Raw genomic sequence first — 18,665 nt, 5'->3', positions numbered from 1 at the left:
AGGACTCCTCCAAACAGGCTGCTGACAAGATAAGGTAATTGGGGGGGGGGGGGGGGGGGGGGAACTGGACCCACGATCAGGCTCCCTCCCCAAGAGAAAAATTGAGAGAATGATAAAAAGAAAGAATAAATGAAAACCCTAGCAGCCCAAGGGGGGGGGGGGGGGGGCTCGGGGATGAAGTAAAGGGAGAGGGGGAAGGGATACTTGCCTAAAAAGAACCCATATACTCACCTCTGAAGTCTTCAAGCAGCTTGGCAGCACCATACTTCTGTCGCCCCAACCTGAATAATAAAGGAGAGAAAAAATAAAGAAATAATAAAAAGAAGACCAGGTTTGGAGAGCTCCAGACCTAAATCTGCCTCCTACTGACACTAAGCTAAAACTGATTAGTTCAGAGTCAGTGAGCGGGGTATATCCCAAACTCTTTTTTGTTAATGCCTAGTGACAGCAAGATATACCGCGGTTCCTGTGTCCCCAAATGGAGCCGAACGAGAAATCTGTGTTTCTGTGTTTTCTCAAACTGATCTTTCTTACACAGATTTGAAATATGTATCAAAAATTGACTTGTCAAAACTTGTTGTGAATTATTTTCTTTAAAAAGGACTCTGACCAAACCGCTAGTAAACAGATTTGTAAATTACTTCTATTTAAAAATCTTAATCCTTCCAGTGCTTATCAGCTGCTGTATACTACAAAGGAAGTTCTTTTATTTTTTAATTTCTTTTCTGTCTGACCACAGTGCTTTCTGCTAACACCTCTGTCCATGTCAGGAACTGTCCAGAGCAGGATAGGTTTGCTATGGGGATTTGTTCCTGCTCTTGACAGTTCCTGAAATGAACAGAGGTGTCAGCAGAGAGCACTGTGGTCAGACAGAAAATAAATTTAAAAAGAAAATAACTTCCTGTGGAGCATACAGCAGATGATAAGTACTGGAAGGATTCAGATTTTTAAATAGAAGTAATTTACAACTTTCTGACACCAGTCGATTAAAAAAAAAAAAAAATAATGTTTTCCACTGAAGTACCCCTTTAAGTAGCTTTGATGCCACTCTGCAATCAATGATAAGCAATGGGTTCCCTGTAGCAGAGTAGACATCGCCAGAGGGGGGCAACAGAGAGCATGTGCTGGAGCTCTTTGGATACAGAACTTCCTGATGCATACAGATATTTAAGAAAATAAATAAATAAAAAAATAGCACTACACATGTTGTGTAAAAAACAGCACTCTACAGGTTGTGTGGTATTGCAGCTCAATTCCATTGAAGTGAATAGAATCAAGCTGTAATACCACACACAACCTGCAAATAGGTGTGGTGCTGTTCTTTTATTTTTTATAATTTTTTTTATAACCCTTTAAAAAAAAAAAATAAAAAAAAATATTTAAATTACAAATGCAAATTAAAAAAAGAAGAACACAAGGATCACTCACCACAGGTACAGTGCTTCATTCCTTTATTTCATGTGAATGACAGGTATGGCTCACTGCGGATAGTACAGCAGGGCAGGAGGCATTGGGAGCACCGTTCAAGGTGATGGCGCCATTTTACTAGTCACTTCCGGGTCTGAAGAAACGCCTAGACGGCGTGAAACAGCGCCGTCACCTTGAACTGTGATCCTGACACCTCCTGCCCTGCTGTACTATCCACAGTAAGTCATACCTGTCATTCACATGAAATAAAGGAATGAAGCACTGTGCTTGTGGTGAGTGATCCTCATGTTCTTTTTTTTATTTGTTTTTGCACTGACTAGTAGTGCCACGTGTCTTCTTTTCTAATTGCTGGACAAGTACAAATGTATATTACTTTATTAAAGCTTTAGGAAAAATTTTTTGGGTACTATACAGCATTACCAAAGGGATAACTTTTTTTGTTTTGTTTTTATGTGCACCGTTCCTTTGAACATTAGGATGCAGAAGCTGTTCTAAAATCTGCACAGAAACCTGGATTTGAGATACGGATTTGCTGTGGATTTTACAAGTGGATTTTAGTGAAACTCCTGCAAAGTAAGAAAGAGTTTGCACATACAATAAGGAAGTCTCTTCTACTGCAGACAATAGTACAAATCATCATAACATAATTAAAAGCCATTGTATAAAGAGGAGATACATGATTATGGACTAGGAACCAATGAAATACAGAAAACAGTGTGGATCTGAATGGGTTTTCTACCTTGTAATCCTTGTAAAATCTGAATTCTCTGTGTCCTCATGGCGCTCATCTCCATTGATATCTAAACAACAATATAAAATAAAAACTAGTTCATTTTTATGTAATATATAATTTCTGTACTTTTTAAACTCTATGCTCACAATTCACCTAGCTAGAATAAGGAAAGTTATGGTAATCATTTTGGGGGAGATTTATCAAAACCTTTCCAGAGGAAAAGTTGTCCATAGCAATTGATTGGTTGCTATGGGCAACTCAGCAACTTTTCCTCTGGACAGGTTTTGATAAATCTCCCCCTTTTGTTCCTTTGCCAAATCACAAGAATTTGCTTCAGACGTACCTGCTGTTTTAACACCATCAGACGCTGAACTTCCATGTAAGCAGCTTGCAGAGAAGCGCGGGCTTGTAGAAGGCTGCTGTCGACTCCCTGGAGTGAATTGCTTAGCTCTTCTTCTCTTATGGAGATGTTTAACAGCTGATCCACTTGGGAACGCTCTACAGGCAAAAACAATAGCTTAAGTTTTTTTTTTTTAGTTTTCACCAAAGGTTTGCAATCTTTAGTAATTTATCATAAAATAAAGTCATATATTTTGCTTGTTTCATCCAGGTGATTTGTTGAATTTAACTTAAGGGTAGGGTCACACGTAACGGATCCACAGCGTATTTTACGCTGCAGATTTGCCGGTGACCCGACCCATATTGTGACTCCAGCTGTAGCCGTGATGTCTGAGTGCACTCGGCAACCCGCAGGCCCCCAGTGTGGCTGCTCGGAGCGGCGGATTACCGCTGGGAGAAGGCGAGGGGGTAGGGCGAGTGATTTCGGCAACAGCTGCACAATATGGGTTGAGTCACTGGGGGATCCGTTACGCGTGACCCCCCCCCCCCTAAAAGTGCTGACCCACTAAGGCTAGGTTCCCATTAACTGTGTTGCATCCTGACAAAATTATCTATTTTATTTTTTTTTTATGACTTTTTTAAAAAATAAATTTAGAAATAAAAAATAACAAACAAAGAAAAAAAAAGGTAAGATCAAACCAGCAGAGTGCTGAGGTGGTGCCTCTATGTTAATAATAGTAGCAATACTGCCGGACAAAGGGAAATGGGAGGGCGTATAAACATAGTAAGTGTCTTGATTTTTATTTCTTGCTTATAATTGACAATACATGCATAAGGACAGAAAAAATGCATCTAGTCTATATAACATATATTCAATAAGGAAAAAGGAATATCATATTAAAAAAGTGGATTTAGTTTTTCTGTATCCTCAACCCATCAGGTTGATGCATTTCTCCCAGATGTGAGTCTGCAAGTCTTGGCGGAGAGCACAATCCTTTTTCTGCAATATTGAGCATTTACATTGATTGATATAAAGCTGATTTTTTTGTACGGCTACGATTTAGGGATTAATGGATGATGTGAATAGATTCTAACAGCAATTATTGCCTATACAAAGGTGATCAATGACTGCTGGGGATCTGACCACTGGGGGACTCCAGAGATCTCAAACAGAGGTCTTAGAGTAGGGATCGACCGATATCGATTTTTTAGGGCCGATACAGATACCCATAATCTGTGGAGGTTAGGACCAATAGCCGATAATTTATACAGATATTCCGGTATAAATTATCGGTTATTTTTCCCCCCGCGATACTGCTGCAGATCATTGATTTAAAGCGGGCGCTTTAAATCAATGAACTGCAGCGTCTTTTTCGGTGCCATAGGCCGCCGCCACCCGCTTCTCTCCCCCTGCCTGTCCGGGGGTCCTTCTGAGTCCTACCACCATAACCGCCCCCCAGACCACGCCCCCCACCGCACCGACTCCATTGCCTCCCCCATCCCCGGTTTTATAATTACCTGTTCCCGGGATCCCCGCTACATCTGGTTCCAGTGGCGTCCTCCTGAGCTGTCACTGTGCGCACTGACTGTTGCGTTGAGGACATCACTCGTCATTGCGCAGCGCACAGGACGAAGCAGGAGCAAGAAGTAGCGTGGACCCTGGTAGCAGGTAATTATAAAACCGGGGATGGGGAAGGCAATGGGGCCAGGGCGGTGCGGCGGGTCAGTGGGGGGAGGGAGGGGGTGGGGGTCAGTCGCGGTGGGTGGGTGGTGCGGCGTGGTGGGGGCGGGGCATTATTGGCGAGGTAATTGCCGATACCGATAACGCCCAAAATCGTGAATATCGGCCAATAATATCAGCCAAACCGATAATCAGACGATCCCTATCTTACAGTGCCAGTTTTTGCAGGGTGACCTCACGCTTGGTGCTGTCTATAATATCATCAGATCTAAACATTCAGCAATAGGTCTAAGCACCTAGCTGCCAAATACTTTAAAGGCAGTACGTACTTTCCATGGAACCCATTTTTGCCCAGTGATTAAAAAAATGCAGTTAAATAAATAAAATAAATGAACGAACGAATTAATAACACGGTATTCCTCTTTTATGCCGCTTCTAATGTGGTAATTTGCTCAAAACATGAAAAACATCTCCGCTATGATAATGCAATAAGCCATTCTTTGTACAGGCCAGGTTATCCTTTTAATAGCTTTAGGTTACATTCACACATTTCCTATGAATTTGATGCTGTGTAAATCAACAAAACAAAATGTAACTAGCACAGCATCAAATCTGCAGCAAACACTGTACGTGTGAATGTGTCCTTAGGGTATGTTCACATGTACTTTACTTGCTGCAGCTTTCATCAATGAAAAAAACGATTTCTCTCATAGTATTTTAATAGCAAGTTTTCATAAACAAAACACACTGCAAGTAAAGTACATGTGAACACATACATAGCGGAAGACTTTACTCTGCTATCTTTGACAGTTCCATAGACTAAGAACAGAGCAGCAATGGGCTAATAATATAGCATATTAATCAATTACCTTTCCTTCCACGTAGTTTTCTTCTTTTATTGTTTCTTTCAAGGTTTGAGGCTTCAGGGCAGGAACCATCCTTAACCAAAAAAAATGAATATATATATATATTAATAACCCAGTACATCAAATTGAAAAGAAAAAAAAATACAAGACCCCCTATGGGTCAAAAAAATTTAGGACCAGTAAAAGTCAGAATATACCACAAAAAAAAAAAAAAAAATAATTCAAACCTAAAAAAAAAAATTATGTTCAACAGATACCGTATTCGCGTAAGGGGGATGGATGTCACTATATGGCATGGGTCACAGACATCCATTTAAATGACATATATGTTAAACGAATGCCATTATGGCCTGTCTATGGATGTATGGTATCCACCACGGCTTACATTTACCGTGTATATGTTGGGAGCATTTCCCTGTGTAAACTTAGACAAAAAGCCATAAGAACAAAGCCTTAAAAGGAAAACTGTCAGCCAGTTCACCCACACTAAACCCAATACACTGAGTTATAGTGTGGGTGAACAGGAGTCTCTAGGGGGGGGTCACTTACATTTTTTGGTTTTGTTGCCGCAGAGTTTTCATCCTCTAAAGTTCTGTAATTCCCCCCCTTAGTTGCGCTCTGCAGGCGTGTCCCCCGTCAGCAGTCATACTTTGGGTTCTGGAGGAAGGGGCCTAAGCCCGCCCCCTTATTCGCATATTCCTTTTTTTTTCAACTCCACGTCCTAGTGACGTGGAGTCACACGCCCCCTGAGCGTAGCGTTCTGTATGCAGGGCGAATGCGCTGAAGTTTTTACCCAGCTCTTCCGGGTAGCGAGGGACTAGCACATGCGCAGTTACGTTGCGCCGAGCTGCTCTCCAGACGCACAGCTCTCCCGTCATCAGAGCACTGCGCTCAGGGGGCATGTGACTCCACATCACTAGGACGTGGAGTTGAAGAAAATTTATATGCAAATAAGAGGGGGCGGGCTTAAGCCCCTTCCTCCGGAACCCAAAGCATGACTGCCGGCAGGGGACACGCCTGCAGAGCGCAAATGAGGAGGTGAATTACAGAACTTGAGAAGGACAAAAACTTGGCGGCAACAAAACCCAAAAAAATGCAAGTGACCCCCTGTATGGATTCCTGTTCACCCACACTATAACCCAGTGTATTGGGTTTAGTGTGGGTGAACTGGCTGAGTTTTCCTTTAAAGGGGTACTCCGGTGAAAACCTTTTTTCTTTTAAATAAACTGGTGGCAGAAAGTTAAACATATTTGTAAATTACTTCTATTAAAAAATCTTAATCCTTCCAGTACTTATTAGCTGCTGAATAATGAAATCACGAGCACAGTGCTCTCTGCTGATATCTCTGTCCAATTTAGCAACCATGCATAGCCGATGTATGCTAAGGGCAGCATGGTGGCTCAGTGGTTAGCACTGCTGCCTGGCAGTGCTGTGGACTTGGGTTCAAATCCCACTAAGGACAACAATAAATAAAGCGTTATTATTATAATAACGTCAGCAGAGAGAACTGTACTCGTGATGTCATCAGAGAGCATTCCAAAAAGAAAAGAATTTCCTCTGTAGTATTCAGCATCTAATAAGTACAGGAAGGATTAAGATTTTTTAATAGAAGTAATTTACAAATATGTTTAACTTTCTGCCACCAGCTGATTTAAAAGAAAAAAGGTTTTCACCGGAGTACCCCTTTAACTAATTTAAAAAGCCACCATAATATTTTACTATAAAGGGCAAAAGCATGAATGTGATAGACCAATAGTTAGTTTAAGCATTCAAGATGACTTCACATAATAAAAATGCAACCCGTCTTACAAAATAGATTATTCAATGGATGTTAATGTGTTATATGCAAGGTGTAACATGGGGAATATGTTTGATGTCAATTTCCGTCTTTTAGTAAAACTGACTGAAAATTTAAGAGGTGACCTACCCCAGTGGCCCTTCTTTTCTTTCCAACTCCAGGACCATCATATTGTTCAGTGCTAGATGTACAGCTATCAGTAGCTCCATCAGCATTATTGGCTTCTATACATTGAGCAGCACTGAGAACCACATCTTCACTAGCGCTCTGACACATGCGCAAGCTGTCTGAGGCTGCACAGGTATCCACGTTGCTCCTCTGACTTTGTGAGGTTTCAGAAAATGCTGGGTTAGAAAGATCTGTCATGTCAGCTGCAGAGGAAGATCTCACAAGAAGGCCTCGCTCATCTTTCTGACCTTTGGGATGTTTGACATTAGAAGAAGACACTTCTTGTCCACTTGCGGCTTGTGTTATGTGCAGAGTTGTACTGTTTTGTCCCCCACATGATGACTCTGTGCTATGGTTGTTAATAATGTCAAAAACAGAGGCCTTTTCCACAATAACACTGCTTTCAGAGAGGCTCCGCTTCCGTGATGAGCCCAGTGGACTTGCAGTGATGGCTTCCCAATGGTAACTTTCAATTCCCAAGTCTGATTCTTCATCAAAGTCAAGACCTTCCTGTTCACTTTGAACCTGTGCTACCATTTCTATACCAAATCTTAACAGGGATGAGGGAAAAAAAACACCACATTAAAAACACTGCATTTAAGAAAAAAAATTTAAATAGGTAATGTCAGATACAAAAACATTTTATATGTTGTACATCTTTGAAAAACATTAACCTTTCTAATATACTTTATAAGAAAATTGTATTTTATTTTTATAGAAATAAAGGCTTTCAAAATCATGGTTTTGTCCAAGCTGAAGCACAGGCATATACAAAGTCTAGTAAGTGAGAGTGGGCTAGCACTTCACTGTGCTCTCTCCTGTCTGATAGTACTCCTCTGTGCTCTCCCCTGTCTGATAGCACTCCTCCTCTGTGCTTTTTCCTGTCTGATAGCACTCCTCTGTGCTCTCTCTCCTGTCGGATAGCACTCCTCCTCTGTGCTTTTTCCTGTCTGATAGGACTCCTCTGTGCTCTCCCCTGTCTGATAGCACTCCTCTGTGCTCTCTCCTGCCTGATAGTACTCCTCTGTGCTCTCCCGTCTGATAGCACTCCTCCTCTGTGCTTTTTCCTGTCTGATAGCACTCCTCTGTGCTCTCTCTCCTGTTGGATAGCACTCCTCCTCTGTGCTTTTTCCTGTCTGATAGCACTCCTCTGTGCTCTCTCTCCTGTCGGATAGCACTCATCCTCTGTGCTCTCCCCTGTCTGATAGCACTCCTCCTCTGTGCTCTCTACTGTCTGATAGGACTCCTCTGTACTCTCTCTGGTCTGATAGCACTCCTCTGTGCTCTCTCCTGCCATCCCATATGAAAAACAGATCATCTATGTACTGTACCTACGGTACATGGGAAAAACAGGTCACGGGTCACATGATTGGGAGGGGTGTGTGGAAAATACCTTGGAACCGCTATAACTTACAAAAATACTGTGATACACATTTTTTGGTCATACCGCCCAGCTCTACTCTATAGTGACAGGGACTGTTCCCTCCCCAGGACTGGTGCATGCCAAATGTTGCGCCAATATTTAAATAGGGGTCAAAAGGTGACCCCAGGAATTATATGCCTGTTAGTTTAACCTCTGTTGAATGTAAATAGTTTGAGGGTTTTCTAAGATATGCTATTTTGGAGTATCTTCATAAAAATAAATGTATGACACCATATCAGCATGGGTTAATGAGGGATCGGTCCTGTCAAACTAACCTGATCAGCTTTTATGAGGAGGTGAGCTCCAGACTGGACCAGGGGAAATCGCTGGATTTTCCAAAGCATTTGATACGATGCCACATAAAAGATTGGTGCATAAAATGAGAAGGATTGGGCTGGGGGAGAATGTGTGTAAGTAACTGTCTCAGTGATAGGAAAGAGAGGGGGGTTATTAATGGTACTTATTCTGATTGGGTGTCTGTTACTAATGGGGTACCACAGGGGTCAATCTTGGGTCCTATACTATTTAATATATTTATTAATGACCTTGTAGAGGGGTTGAATAGTGAAGTAGCAATCTTTGCAGATGATACTAAACTCTGTAAAGCGGTAAACACTATAGAGGACAGTGCACTGTTACAAATGGATCTGGATAGGTTGGAGGTTTGGGCTGGGAAGTGGCACATGAGGTTCAACACTAATAAATTTAAGGTAATGCACATGGGGAATAAAAATCCGGGCTGGGATTATGTATTAAATGGAAGAACACTTGGGACGACTGACATGGAAAAGGACTTATGAGTCTTAGTTAATAGTAAATTTAGCTGCTGCCATGGCAAATAAAATCATGGGGCGCATCAATAGGGGCATAGATGCCCACGACAAGGAAATAATTCTACCACTGTACAGATCACTAGTCAGACCACACATAGAATACTGTACAGTACTGGGCACGAGTGTACAAGAAAGATATAGTGGAGCTGGAGAGGGTTCAAACTCGGGCAAACCAGGTAAATACGGGGAATGGGAGGACTACAGTACCCAGAAAGATTATCAGAATGAGGGTTATTTAGTTTATAAAAAAGAAGGCTTAGGGACGACCTAATAACTATGTATAAATATATCAGGGGACAGTACAGAGATCTCTCCCATGATCTATGTATACCCAGGACTGTATCTATAGCAAAGGGGCATCCTCTACGTCTAGAGGAAAGAAGGTTTCTACACCAGCACAGACGGGGGTTCTTTACTGTAAGAGCAGTGAGACTATGGAACTCTCTGCCAGAGGAGGTGGTCATGGTGAACTCTGTAAAATAGTTCAAAAAAGAGGTCTGAATGCATTTTTGGAGAGTAATAAAATCACTGGTTATGGATACTAGATTTATAGGGACAGAACGTTAATCCATGGATTTATTCTTTATTTTATATTTGGAGTCGAGAAGGAATTTTTACCTCTACTATGAGGGTTTTTTTCCTTCCTCTGGATCAACTCAATAAGGACTGATTAGGGATATAGGTTGAACTTGGTGGACTCTGGTCTTTTTTCAACCTTATGAACTATGTTACTATGTTTAAGTACCAGGACATCAGGACGTACAATTACGTAAATAAGGGGTTAAACACTCAAAGCCTCCGAATTCACCTATAATGCTGATTACTGATTGTGTTTACTAATAGGTCAATCAACCAATAACAAGCATAAGGCTGTGCAGGCATGCTCGGAGTTGTAGTTTGCAACAGCTAGAGGCGCCCTGGTTGGAAAACACTGATCTAAATAAATGTGTGCATGCAGGGCAGGTTGGTATATACAGTGTAAGGTCACTGGTGCTAAACTAGAACACTGGTGATAAGGACAATTTAAATAGATTGCATCTTTGGCAAACTTTTTTTTACAGCAAAAGGGAATCTCAACACCCTAACAGATCCTCCTAGGGTGGAAGACCATATACATAAATGTACTTTATACACAATTATTTCATTTGATGAGCAGGTCTCTTTTGTAACTATATTATCCACAAAATTATCATTTTGCTCTGCTTTTTAAAGTTTACACCCATTCTTATTTAAAGGCTCTAATTGACACATAGAGACAAACCTGGGCAAACCCTTGCCTAGTTCCTGCTTCTTCTTGGTCACATGCTGGATGACCTGCTCCCAATTTATATTCCTTCTCGAAGCATTCAGAATTTGCCTTAGGGTTGGTTTCAGACCTGAATCCTTGTCAGTCTCACTTTTGCGGTGACCACTCACATTTCTGATGCGTCGGGCACTGTTAAGGTTGGGCTCAGGGAGATGTGATCCAGCTTTGCTTCGTGAACTTATGTGTCTAGTTAGATCTCTCTGTAGGGAAACAGGAAGCCCCAGCTTGCTTAGTTCTGGTAAGATTGTATTGGTCAAATGTGTAGCCTCTTTTTGTAATTCAAGATCGGCAACATTTTCTAAAGTGTCAGTATCGTGATAGTCTTGACAAGGGTGAGAATTCTGGTCATTTTCACAGTCAAGAGACTCAGAGTTGCTTTGTGAATTGGCAGCTGTGTCTGTGAATTGGACAAAACTAGTAATAGATGGAGTGTTTTCAGTGGTTTTTAAGTCTTCGACCCTCTCCTGGTTTGTATAACAGCTGTTGGACTCCTCCGCAGTAGCCATTTTTTCCTCAGAACAGAAAAAGTCATCGTCGCTCACATCTTCTAAGGTATCATCAAAGGAAATACCAGTCTGAAGGGAATTGTTAGACGCCTCAGATCTTGTGCTGTTGTCATGGTTGGGGGAATTACTAAGAGACTGCACGTATGGACTCTGAATTGCCTGGCTACTACGAAGCATTTCCTTGGCCTTGCGCAGTACCTCACTAAGAGTTTCGACTGGTTCTTTCTTGCCGCCATCTTGGGGCTCTTGATTTGTCTTTTTGGATGCACTTCGCAACTTGGATATGTAAGAATTTGACCGAATTGTTTCTAAATTAAGAGCACTTAATCGATTCTGTCTCTCCCCAAATGTAGTTGAAGAGTTCAGTTTTACGCCTTTTAAAGGGTTTTTCTGATCTCTTTTTAAAGTTAAAACTTTTACATCAGATATGTTACATAGGGGGGATTTTAGCGAAGGCATGCGGTAGCAAGTTGATTCACTGTGGTGAGTTTTCTTTCCATCTGACGGTTCAGGAGAAAATTCTGGAACATTTTTGTCTCCCAATATTTGGTCTTTCTTCGGATCTCCACTTTCGGTCTCTTTGGTCTTGTCTGACTGATCAGCTAGATCTTTGTCAACAGATTGTGGAGTTGTTTGTTGAATCTCAGAGACTTTTTGTGATGGATAAGGAGACCATCGATGGGGTTTCTCTCTTAATGGGTTAATGCTCTTCTCAGAGCATTGTGTAGGTTTTGTTTTGGATGAAACATCTAAATTCTCTGAAATTTTAAACCCCAAGAACTTGTCTGCAATATGTTTATTACTTGTAAAGTCCTCAGTAGCTTTTGAAGAGGTCACATTAGAATTTGGTAAGCTATTTTTATTTTTTGAACTGTTCACTTTAGAACTGGATGAGCTTTCTGTATTGTTTGAAGGTTTTACACTTGAGTTAGGGATAGGTGTGCTACTGCTGGTTTTACTATCAACATTTTTCCATTTAAATCTTTCTTTACAGAAAGAGCTGGATGCACAGTTTTTTGTATTCCACCTTGGATCATTTTCCTGAACAGTGTCGCTGTGTCTTGATGGTCTGTTTCTTCCTTGAGGAAACGCATCGGTATTACCAAATTTCCACTGGTTACCATTATATGAATTAGATTGCCGATTTCCACCACAGTTTCTAGGATGCTGGTTGGAAAAATTTTCACTGCCTTCTTGAGGCCAATGAAAATTTCTACTTGTGCTTCTTTGGTGCCAGCTGGTTGCCCCCCCTGCATTTGAGTGCCAAGTGCCTCCAACATTAACATGGATTAAATGTCGATTTGAAGGACTGTTTATATGCCAACCAGATCTCCCATTTGGATTACTGAGATGTCTATTAGACTTGTGATTTAAAGCAGGATGTATAAAACTCTGTCTTGATTTACTGAAGCAGTCATTTTGCCACTGCCAATTCCGATCTGATGGATCTCGGAGCCACTCTTGTTGGCCTGCCTCTTGAAATGGAAGACGGTCTTCTCTCCTCCTCTGATAATTATCAGCTTCATCATCTTTGGAGGAGTAACGGGTCTCCTCTTGCCTAAATTAATAAATAAAAAATATATACATATAAATAATAATCATAATATTCATATTTCCTTGCACTAGCATAAGTGAAGGGTTAATATAATCTGTGACCGATGCGTTCCGCACCCTTTACCCATGGCTGTTACCAGTATGATTTTGTAATTAAAACATGACCCTTTCCTGGGCATGGCCACACAAGTGAGCACACCCTTCTACACAGATAAAGCAAAATATATAACAGTAGCGGTAGCTGTGTGAAACATGCGTCACTCTCTTTTATAATGCGTCCATGTGTACATTGGCAATATTGAAAATAAAGCCTAAAAGCATTAATGGTGAGTGCCATTGTCTTCAATCATCTACCTTACTTGGATAAGAGACTGTATATGTATAACAAAGAGAAAACTACCATCATAGGCAACAACAACATAGGAACTGCCAACCTTCAGTAAGCGAGAAGAGAGATGGTTTAGCTTAGCTTCTGTTCATTGTAAAAGGGATCTCAGCACCCGGATCAGTAAAACTTGACTGATTCACTCATCTGAGTTACTATTTACATAAGATTCTCAGAACACACTTTCAGGGGACTCAATATTCCAATACCAAAAAATACCACATTTTACACCTATATACATAATATGCTTATTTCTGTTTCCTTTCTACACCTTTTTTCTACTCTTAAGTCCTAAATAGAATTCAAAAACCTGCACATGCTTGCTGGTTCCTGCAGGGGTCAGGAGAGCTATCCATAGCAAAGCTTACATAATGTAACGGACAACAGCATTTGTTCTATCTTAGTCACTTCTACAAAATATTGATCAATCTCATATGTTATCAGAATGACATGAAGATAAATACAACGTATCAATGAAGATTTTACAGAGGCTTAAAGGGAATCTGTCAGTTAATATTTATAATGTGAGCTACATACACGGATATGAGATAGGACAGCAACATCAAACATGGCATTGTTAGTGTTGAGGGGCTTGTCACAACTCAAAAATATGATTTTCTTTCTTGGCTCAAGTGTCAAGGAGGCGGAGCCTAGCTGCTTAAGTACCACAGTATTGCAAGGGATTTGAAGACATGGCTCAGCATCTTGTAAATCAATAAACCAGGACAATGAAAAGAGAAGGGTACCCAGGAGGCAAGAAATGCTGTGGCACTTAAGCAGTTTGGCCCCTCCTCCTTGACACAAGCCTGGGAAGAAAATAATCATTTTAATAGTTGTGGCAACCCATGAACACTAAGAAAGGTATGTTCGATATTGTTGACCTGTCGTCCATCTGCGGTTCATATGATAAATATTAAGTGACAGATTCCCTTTAATCAGACAAAGAGGTGGTGAATAAAGTCAGTCCATGTACCACAGAGGTCAAGCAAGGTTACTCCAAGGCACACATCTCTGCTGGACTTATCAGTGGATGTGCATTTAGTGAAGGACTGAATATGACGATTGTGATAGTATTCTTTTGTGGCACTGTACCGTTTGGAAATGCAAGTTTTATTACCTGCTGATTTAAGTCCACCCCAATAAAGTTCTATTAAAGGATAAAGTAACTTACCGGCTTTGCTCCTTCCTTTTATTAATCAACTGGACAAGTTCCTTGTCAAAGTATTCTTCCTCAGCCTCCTCCTTCTCTTCTTCCTTTTCCAGGGCTTCAACATTATCTTTATGTAGCTGACTTGAGATGTGCTTGGCATATGTTGAGAGGCCCACCACAGTCACCCTGCAGACCCGGCATTCATGGTTGCAGTCTCTGGGGAGAGAGGCAGAAGGAGGGCACTCAATTCTTCCGACAGGCATTGCTGACAAGGCTATGCTGTGTCTCCTCTAAGGGCAGGGTCTCCTTGAACAATTGCTACAGCTCTGAGAAACTTTCTGGCACAGAGAAAGTTTGTTCAGCACCTAATTCAATGTTTCATACCATGTGGTTTCAGGTATATAGAAATTGCAGAAACGTTAGCAAGTAAATAAACTGCTCAGATAGATTTTTCTCCAACAATTAAGAGGCAAAGCTTCTAAAAATAAAATGAAATAAAAAAGGATCTTCTTAAATTGTTGTACTGAAAATCTTGCCCACGGAGGACACACAGCATAGAGGAAGGGAGGCTAGGCAGGGGGAGCTGGGCTTACAGAGCTAGCTACTCCAGCCCTGAAGCCCAAGCATGGTGTCAGCTGCTGCGAGCCGCTTGTGTCACACACTTCACTTTTATTTCTAGCACCACACGTACAGCCCACAAGTTCAGAAAGGGTACAAGGGGGGTGGGATGGCAGCCAATCACATGGCAGTAACTAGACCCTGGACAGCTGAAACTCTACGGCGTATGATAAAAGTGACAGCCTAGTATCCAACACACTGAGCAGGACTCCAACAAACACTGCATTATGCCGCAGGAGGCTAATTCAGTGTGTGGGCACTAACAGCTGCAGGAGCACAAATGGTGGCTACATCTGTGCACAGACTTACATCAGCCTCCACACCAAGGGTATTCGGGCCTTCTTTTCTGTACGGACGCACAATAAAGCTGGCCAAATATAAATTAATGCTTTGTTGGATCTGCAGACTTTGATGATGATCCATTGACAACACAATGTGTAAAGGGTCAGTCTGACTTTATATTGACATCTGCCATCAGAAGACTAGTGATTAGAAAGGTGTTTCCTAAGCAGTGTGCCTCCAGCTGTTGAAACACTACAACTCCCAGCATGCCTGGACAGGCTTTGTCTGCCTATAGTTTTGCAACAGCTGGAGGCATACTGGTTGGAAAACACTGCGGTGGTGTGCTACAGAATGATGCTCTTTATTATAGGCATACTAACAGTCTTTCTTCAAGCTTTTGAAGGGTTTTTCCCAAGATTGGCACTCCTTACATATAAGTGTCTGAACACAGGGCAGCCTATGATGAGAAAAGAGGCCCCATATCCACAGCTTAAAGGAAAACTTATAGCTGAGTCACCTGCACTAACCTGAAAATACAGGTTGAGAGTGTAGGTGACCCTGTTTCTAACACTTCTTACAGGGCAAAAATCAGTGAAGCTGTTCAGGAGAAATCCATCTTGTTCATAATGTGGTAATTTCTTCTGTTGGGCACTCGAGGCAGGCTGCGGCTGTGGGGGCACTCGAGGCAGGCTGCGGCTGCAGCTGCCCCCACAGCCGCAGCCTGCCTCGAGCGCCCCCAAAGCCGCAGCCTGCCTCGAGTGCCCCCGCAGCCTGCCTCGAGTGCCCCCGCAGCCTGCCCCGAGTGTCCCCACAGCCGCAGCCCGCCTCGAGTGCCCCCACAGCCGCAGCCCGCCTCGAGTGCCCCCACAGCCGCAGCCCGCCTCGAGTGCCCCCACAGCCGCAGCCCGCCTCGAGTGCCCCCACAGCCGCAGCCTGCCTCGAGTGCCCCCACAGCCGCAGCCTGCCTCGAGTGCTGTAGGGGCACTCGAGGCGGGCTGCTGCTGTATGGGCACTGCTTTCTTCCGCCAGCTCAGGCCAATGTAACTGCCCCTGCCATGCTATGAGAGTAAAGCAGAGATGAATACTCATGAAGGGGAAGATGACATCGGCCTCAGCGGGAAGGAGAAAGTGTTGCTCATATAGCAGCAGCCCATTGAAAATAAGAAACAACATAATGAAATTCACATATTTACAACAAGATGGATTTCTCCTGAATGGCTACACTGATTTTCAGCCGGTAAAAAAAAAAAGCGTTAAAAAAATGCAAATCTGTATATATTTAGGTTAGTGCGGGTGACCCTGCTGCCAGTTGCTATTTAAATGAAACAGCAGTAAAGCATACCAGATGCTGCTCCATTCAGTCTCTAAGGATTGGACAGAGATAACAGAACACAGCCCTCTGCTATCTCAGACAGCCTCATAAACTCTACTGCTGCTACATTCAACTAGGGGATAAAGAAGCCCCCGTGATCAGACACCTATAACCTGTCATGCAGGCTCCAGGAGATGGATTCTATAGTAAGTCTATGGAGCCTGTCTCCTGCACAGAGGAGAGAGGCATGGAAAGAAGCGCTTCTTCCTGCTCAGCATCTAGATCACAACTGATCAAACCTTTTAACATATCTTTAGGACTTGGCAAAAGTTCCCCAAGCCTGCTCACAGCCAGGCCAAGCACTGGCGCAAATGCGCAAAGCCATGCGCAATGCCTGCTGCCCGCACTACCAGCCTGTACCAACAGGTTAGTGCAGGTGAAACTGATGACAGACTCCCTCCCTGATGACAGATTGCTAAAGGTCCCAGAGGTCTGACCCCCATCTCTCAAAGTGATAGCAAAACCAGCAATAGACATACCACCTTTAAGTCAGAATTTGACAGAAGGTGTTTGACAAGGCACTTAAATGGACACTGTCAGCATAGAAAAAAAAAATCTTTTTTATATGTCACACAGACATTTCAAAAGTTCTGATCGATTGGAGTCAGACGAGCCAGGAGAAGTGCACACTCAACGGATTCTCACCAAGCTCTGTCATGTGACTAAGACTTTCTCATAAAGTCAGTCTACAGGAATACCCCATTCACATAGAGAAAGAGTGTGGCTGGGGGCAAACGATTCTAATGATCGGTCGGGGTCTGAACACTCAAACCCTGACCAATAAAAACTTTTTTAAATGTACCTAAAACATGTAAATCGTCTTTTCTATAATGATAGGTAAACTTTAAACACAAAGGGGGAGATTTCTCAACACATGTGCAGAGGCAACATGGTACAGTTGCCAATAGCAACCAGATTACTTCTTTAATTTTTTTAAAAAGGCCTGTGAAAAACAAAAGAAGCGACCTGATTGGTTGTTATGGCCAAAAGCACCACTATTTCCTCTGCATAGGTTTTGATTAATCTCCCCTAAAATCTCTGACATAATCTTGTAGATGGATCAGGAAATTGTTTTATGTCCAAGTCACTTGTATTTGAGAATGTGACAGCTCTTAATAAAGTAATGCTCTACAACAAATGATTGTGCCTTTATATTTGGAGAGTGTGTGTAGGAAGGGAGGTGACGAGTTGAACAGTTGAGTGGATATTTCAAGACAGTGAACCACTGCACTAAAGAACTTTCTTGGGGGCATGCAGTATATTGGGTGCCAGCTGTTCTGCCCATGGAAGAATGTCACAGATTTCTAACATATAGGCGCTAGCTATTTCACGCCTCTTTAGTACGAGTCACAACAGATCTGCACACTAACATACATGAAATGGTGTTAGACTGGAAGAATTTAATGCCTAAAATAAAGTAAAAATCGTTTCCAAGTTTTTCCATTTGTTTTATGCATATTACCTGCCCTGTAAGTTCTCCAGCTCCCTGTGATGAAGCATGCTACGCATGTGTTCATCCATTTCCTGCATAAGAGCGAAAATTGTAATTATAAAATAATAATTTATCCACTATATAGTATAAATTATCTATACATAAGACCGAAAAACATGTTTCACCACCATGTTTTGCCTTTATAGGATACAGGCCAGTTCCCCTGGTTACAATAGCAGACTAGATTATGTCAATTGTTTTCCCTCCATCTCAATTTTGTTTGTTGACTTTGATCTTTACTACTAAAAAATGCCTAGTTTCTTGAGAGCAACTTTACAAGACAATGGAAAACAAAATCATCAACTACTTGAGAGGGTGATGAAAGGGAGCCCGTCTGAGCCTAAAAGGTTTTAAGCTCATCTCTTACCGCCCATAAAGTCCATGAAAGCTGTGCCCTATGTAAATACTAGTGTACCCTGGTAATACTCAATATACACAGCGCTGCAATGCAGTCTCCCCCTGTAGCAGCAGTTCAGTGACTAGTGTTACCCCTTCCTTGCTGTGTTGCTGCTGTTTCTTTAGCTCTGCTTACATAACACCTTGCACACCCAGTGCGTCAGTAACATCATTCTACCTCCATATGCCATGTATAGTAGTGGGACATGTAAACCATAGGCCCATCACAATGGCAGCTTGGTCAAAGCACTTTCACCAGCACTGTGATGGCATAGAAGAGAGGTATATGTGCTGTTATAAGCCAGAGAAGTAAAGGAAAGGATTATTTTGTGTGT

The 18,665-nt window shown here is 42.1% G+C and overlaps 1 protein-coding gene across 4 annotated transcripts in view; it reads right to left on the bottom strand.

Annotated features, from left to right (window-relative positions):
- The window catches only part of ZNF106 (zinc finger protein 106), a 79,684-nt gene that overhangs the window by 25,399 nt on the left and 35,620 nt on the right, over nt 1–18,665 (bottom strand). For all 4 annotated transcript variants that reach the window (XM_056546772.1, XM_056546771.1, XM_056546773.1 and 1 more), the window contains exons 3-9: nt 17,905–17,966; nt 14,192–14,386; nt 10,531–12,639; nt 6,975–7,563; nt 5,051–5,120; nt 2,505–2,659; nt 2,168–2,228 (exon numbers count right to left, since the gene is read on the bottom strand). In XM_056546772.1, the coding sequence (XP_056402747.1) occupies nt 2,168–2,228; nt 2,505–2,659; nt 5,051–5,120; nt 6,975–7,563; nt 10,531–12,639; nt 14,192–14,386; nt 17,905–17,966 (3,241 nt within the window). The remainder of the gene's footprint in view (nt 1–2,167; nt 2,229–2,504; nt 2,660–5,050; nt 5,121–6,974; nt 7,564–10,530; nt 12,640–14,191; nt 14,387–17,904; nt 17,967–18,665) is intronic.

The sequence above is a fragment of the Hyla sarda genome, chromosome 11 (assembly GCF_029499605.1).
Source record: "Hyla sarda isolate aHylSar1 chromosome 11, aHylSar1.hap1, whole genome shotgun sequence".
NCBI classification, from domain to species: domain Eukaryota; kingdom Metazoa; phylum Chordata; class Amphibia; order Anura; family Hylidae; genus Hyla; species Hyla sarda.
This window is presented reverse-complemented; position numbering and strand designations above follow the sequence as displayed.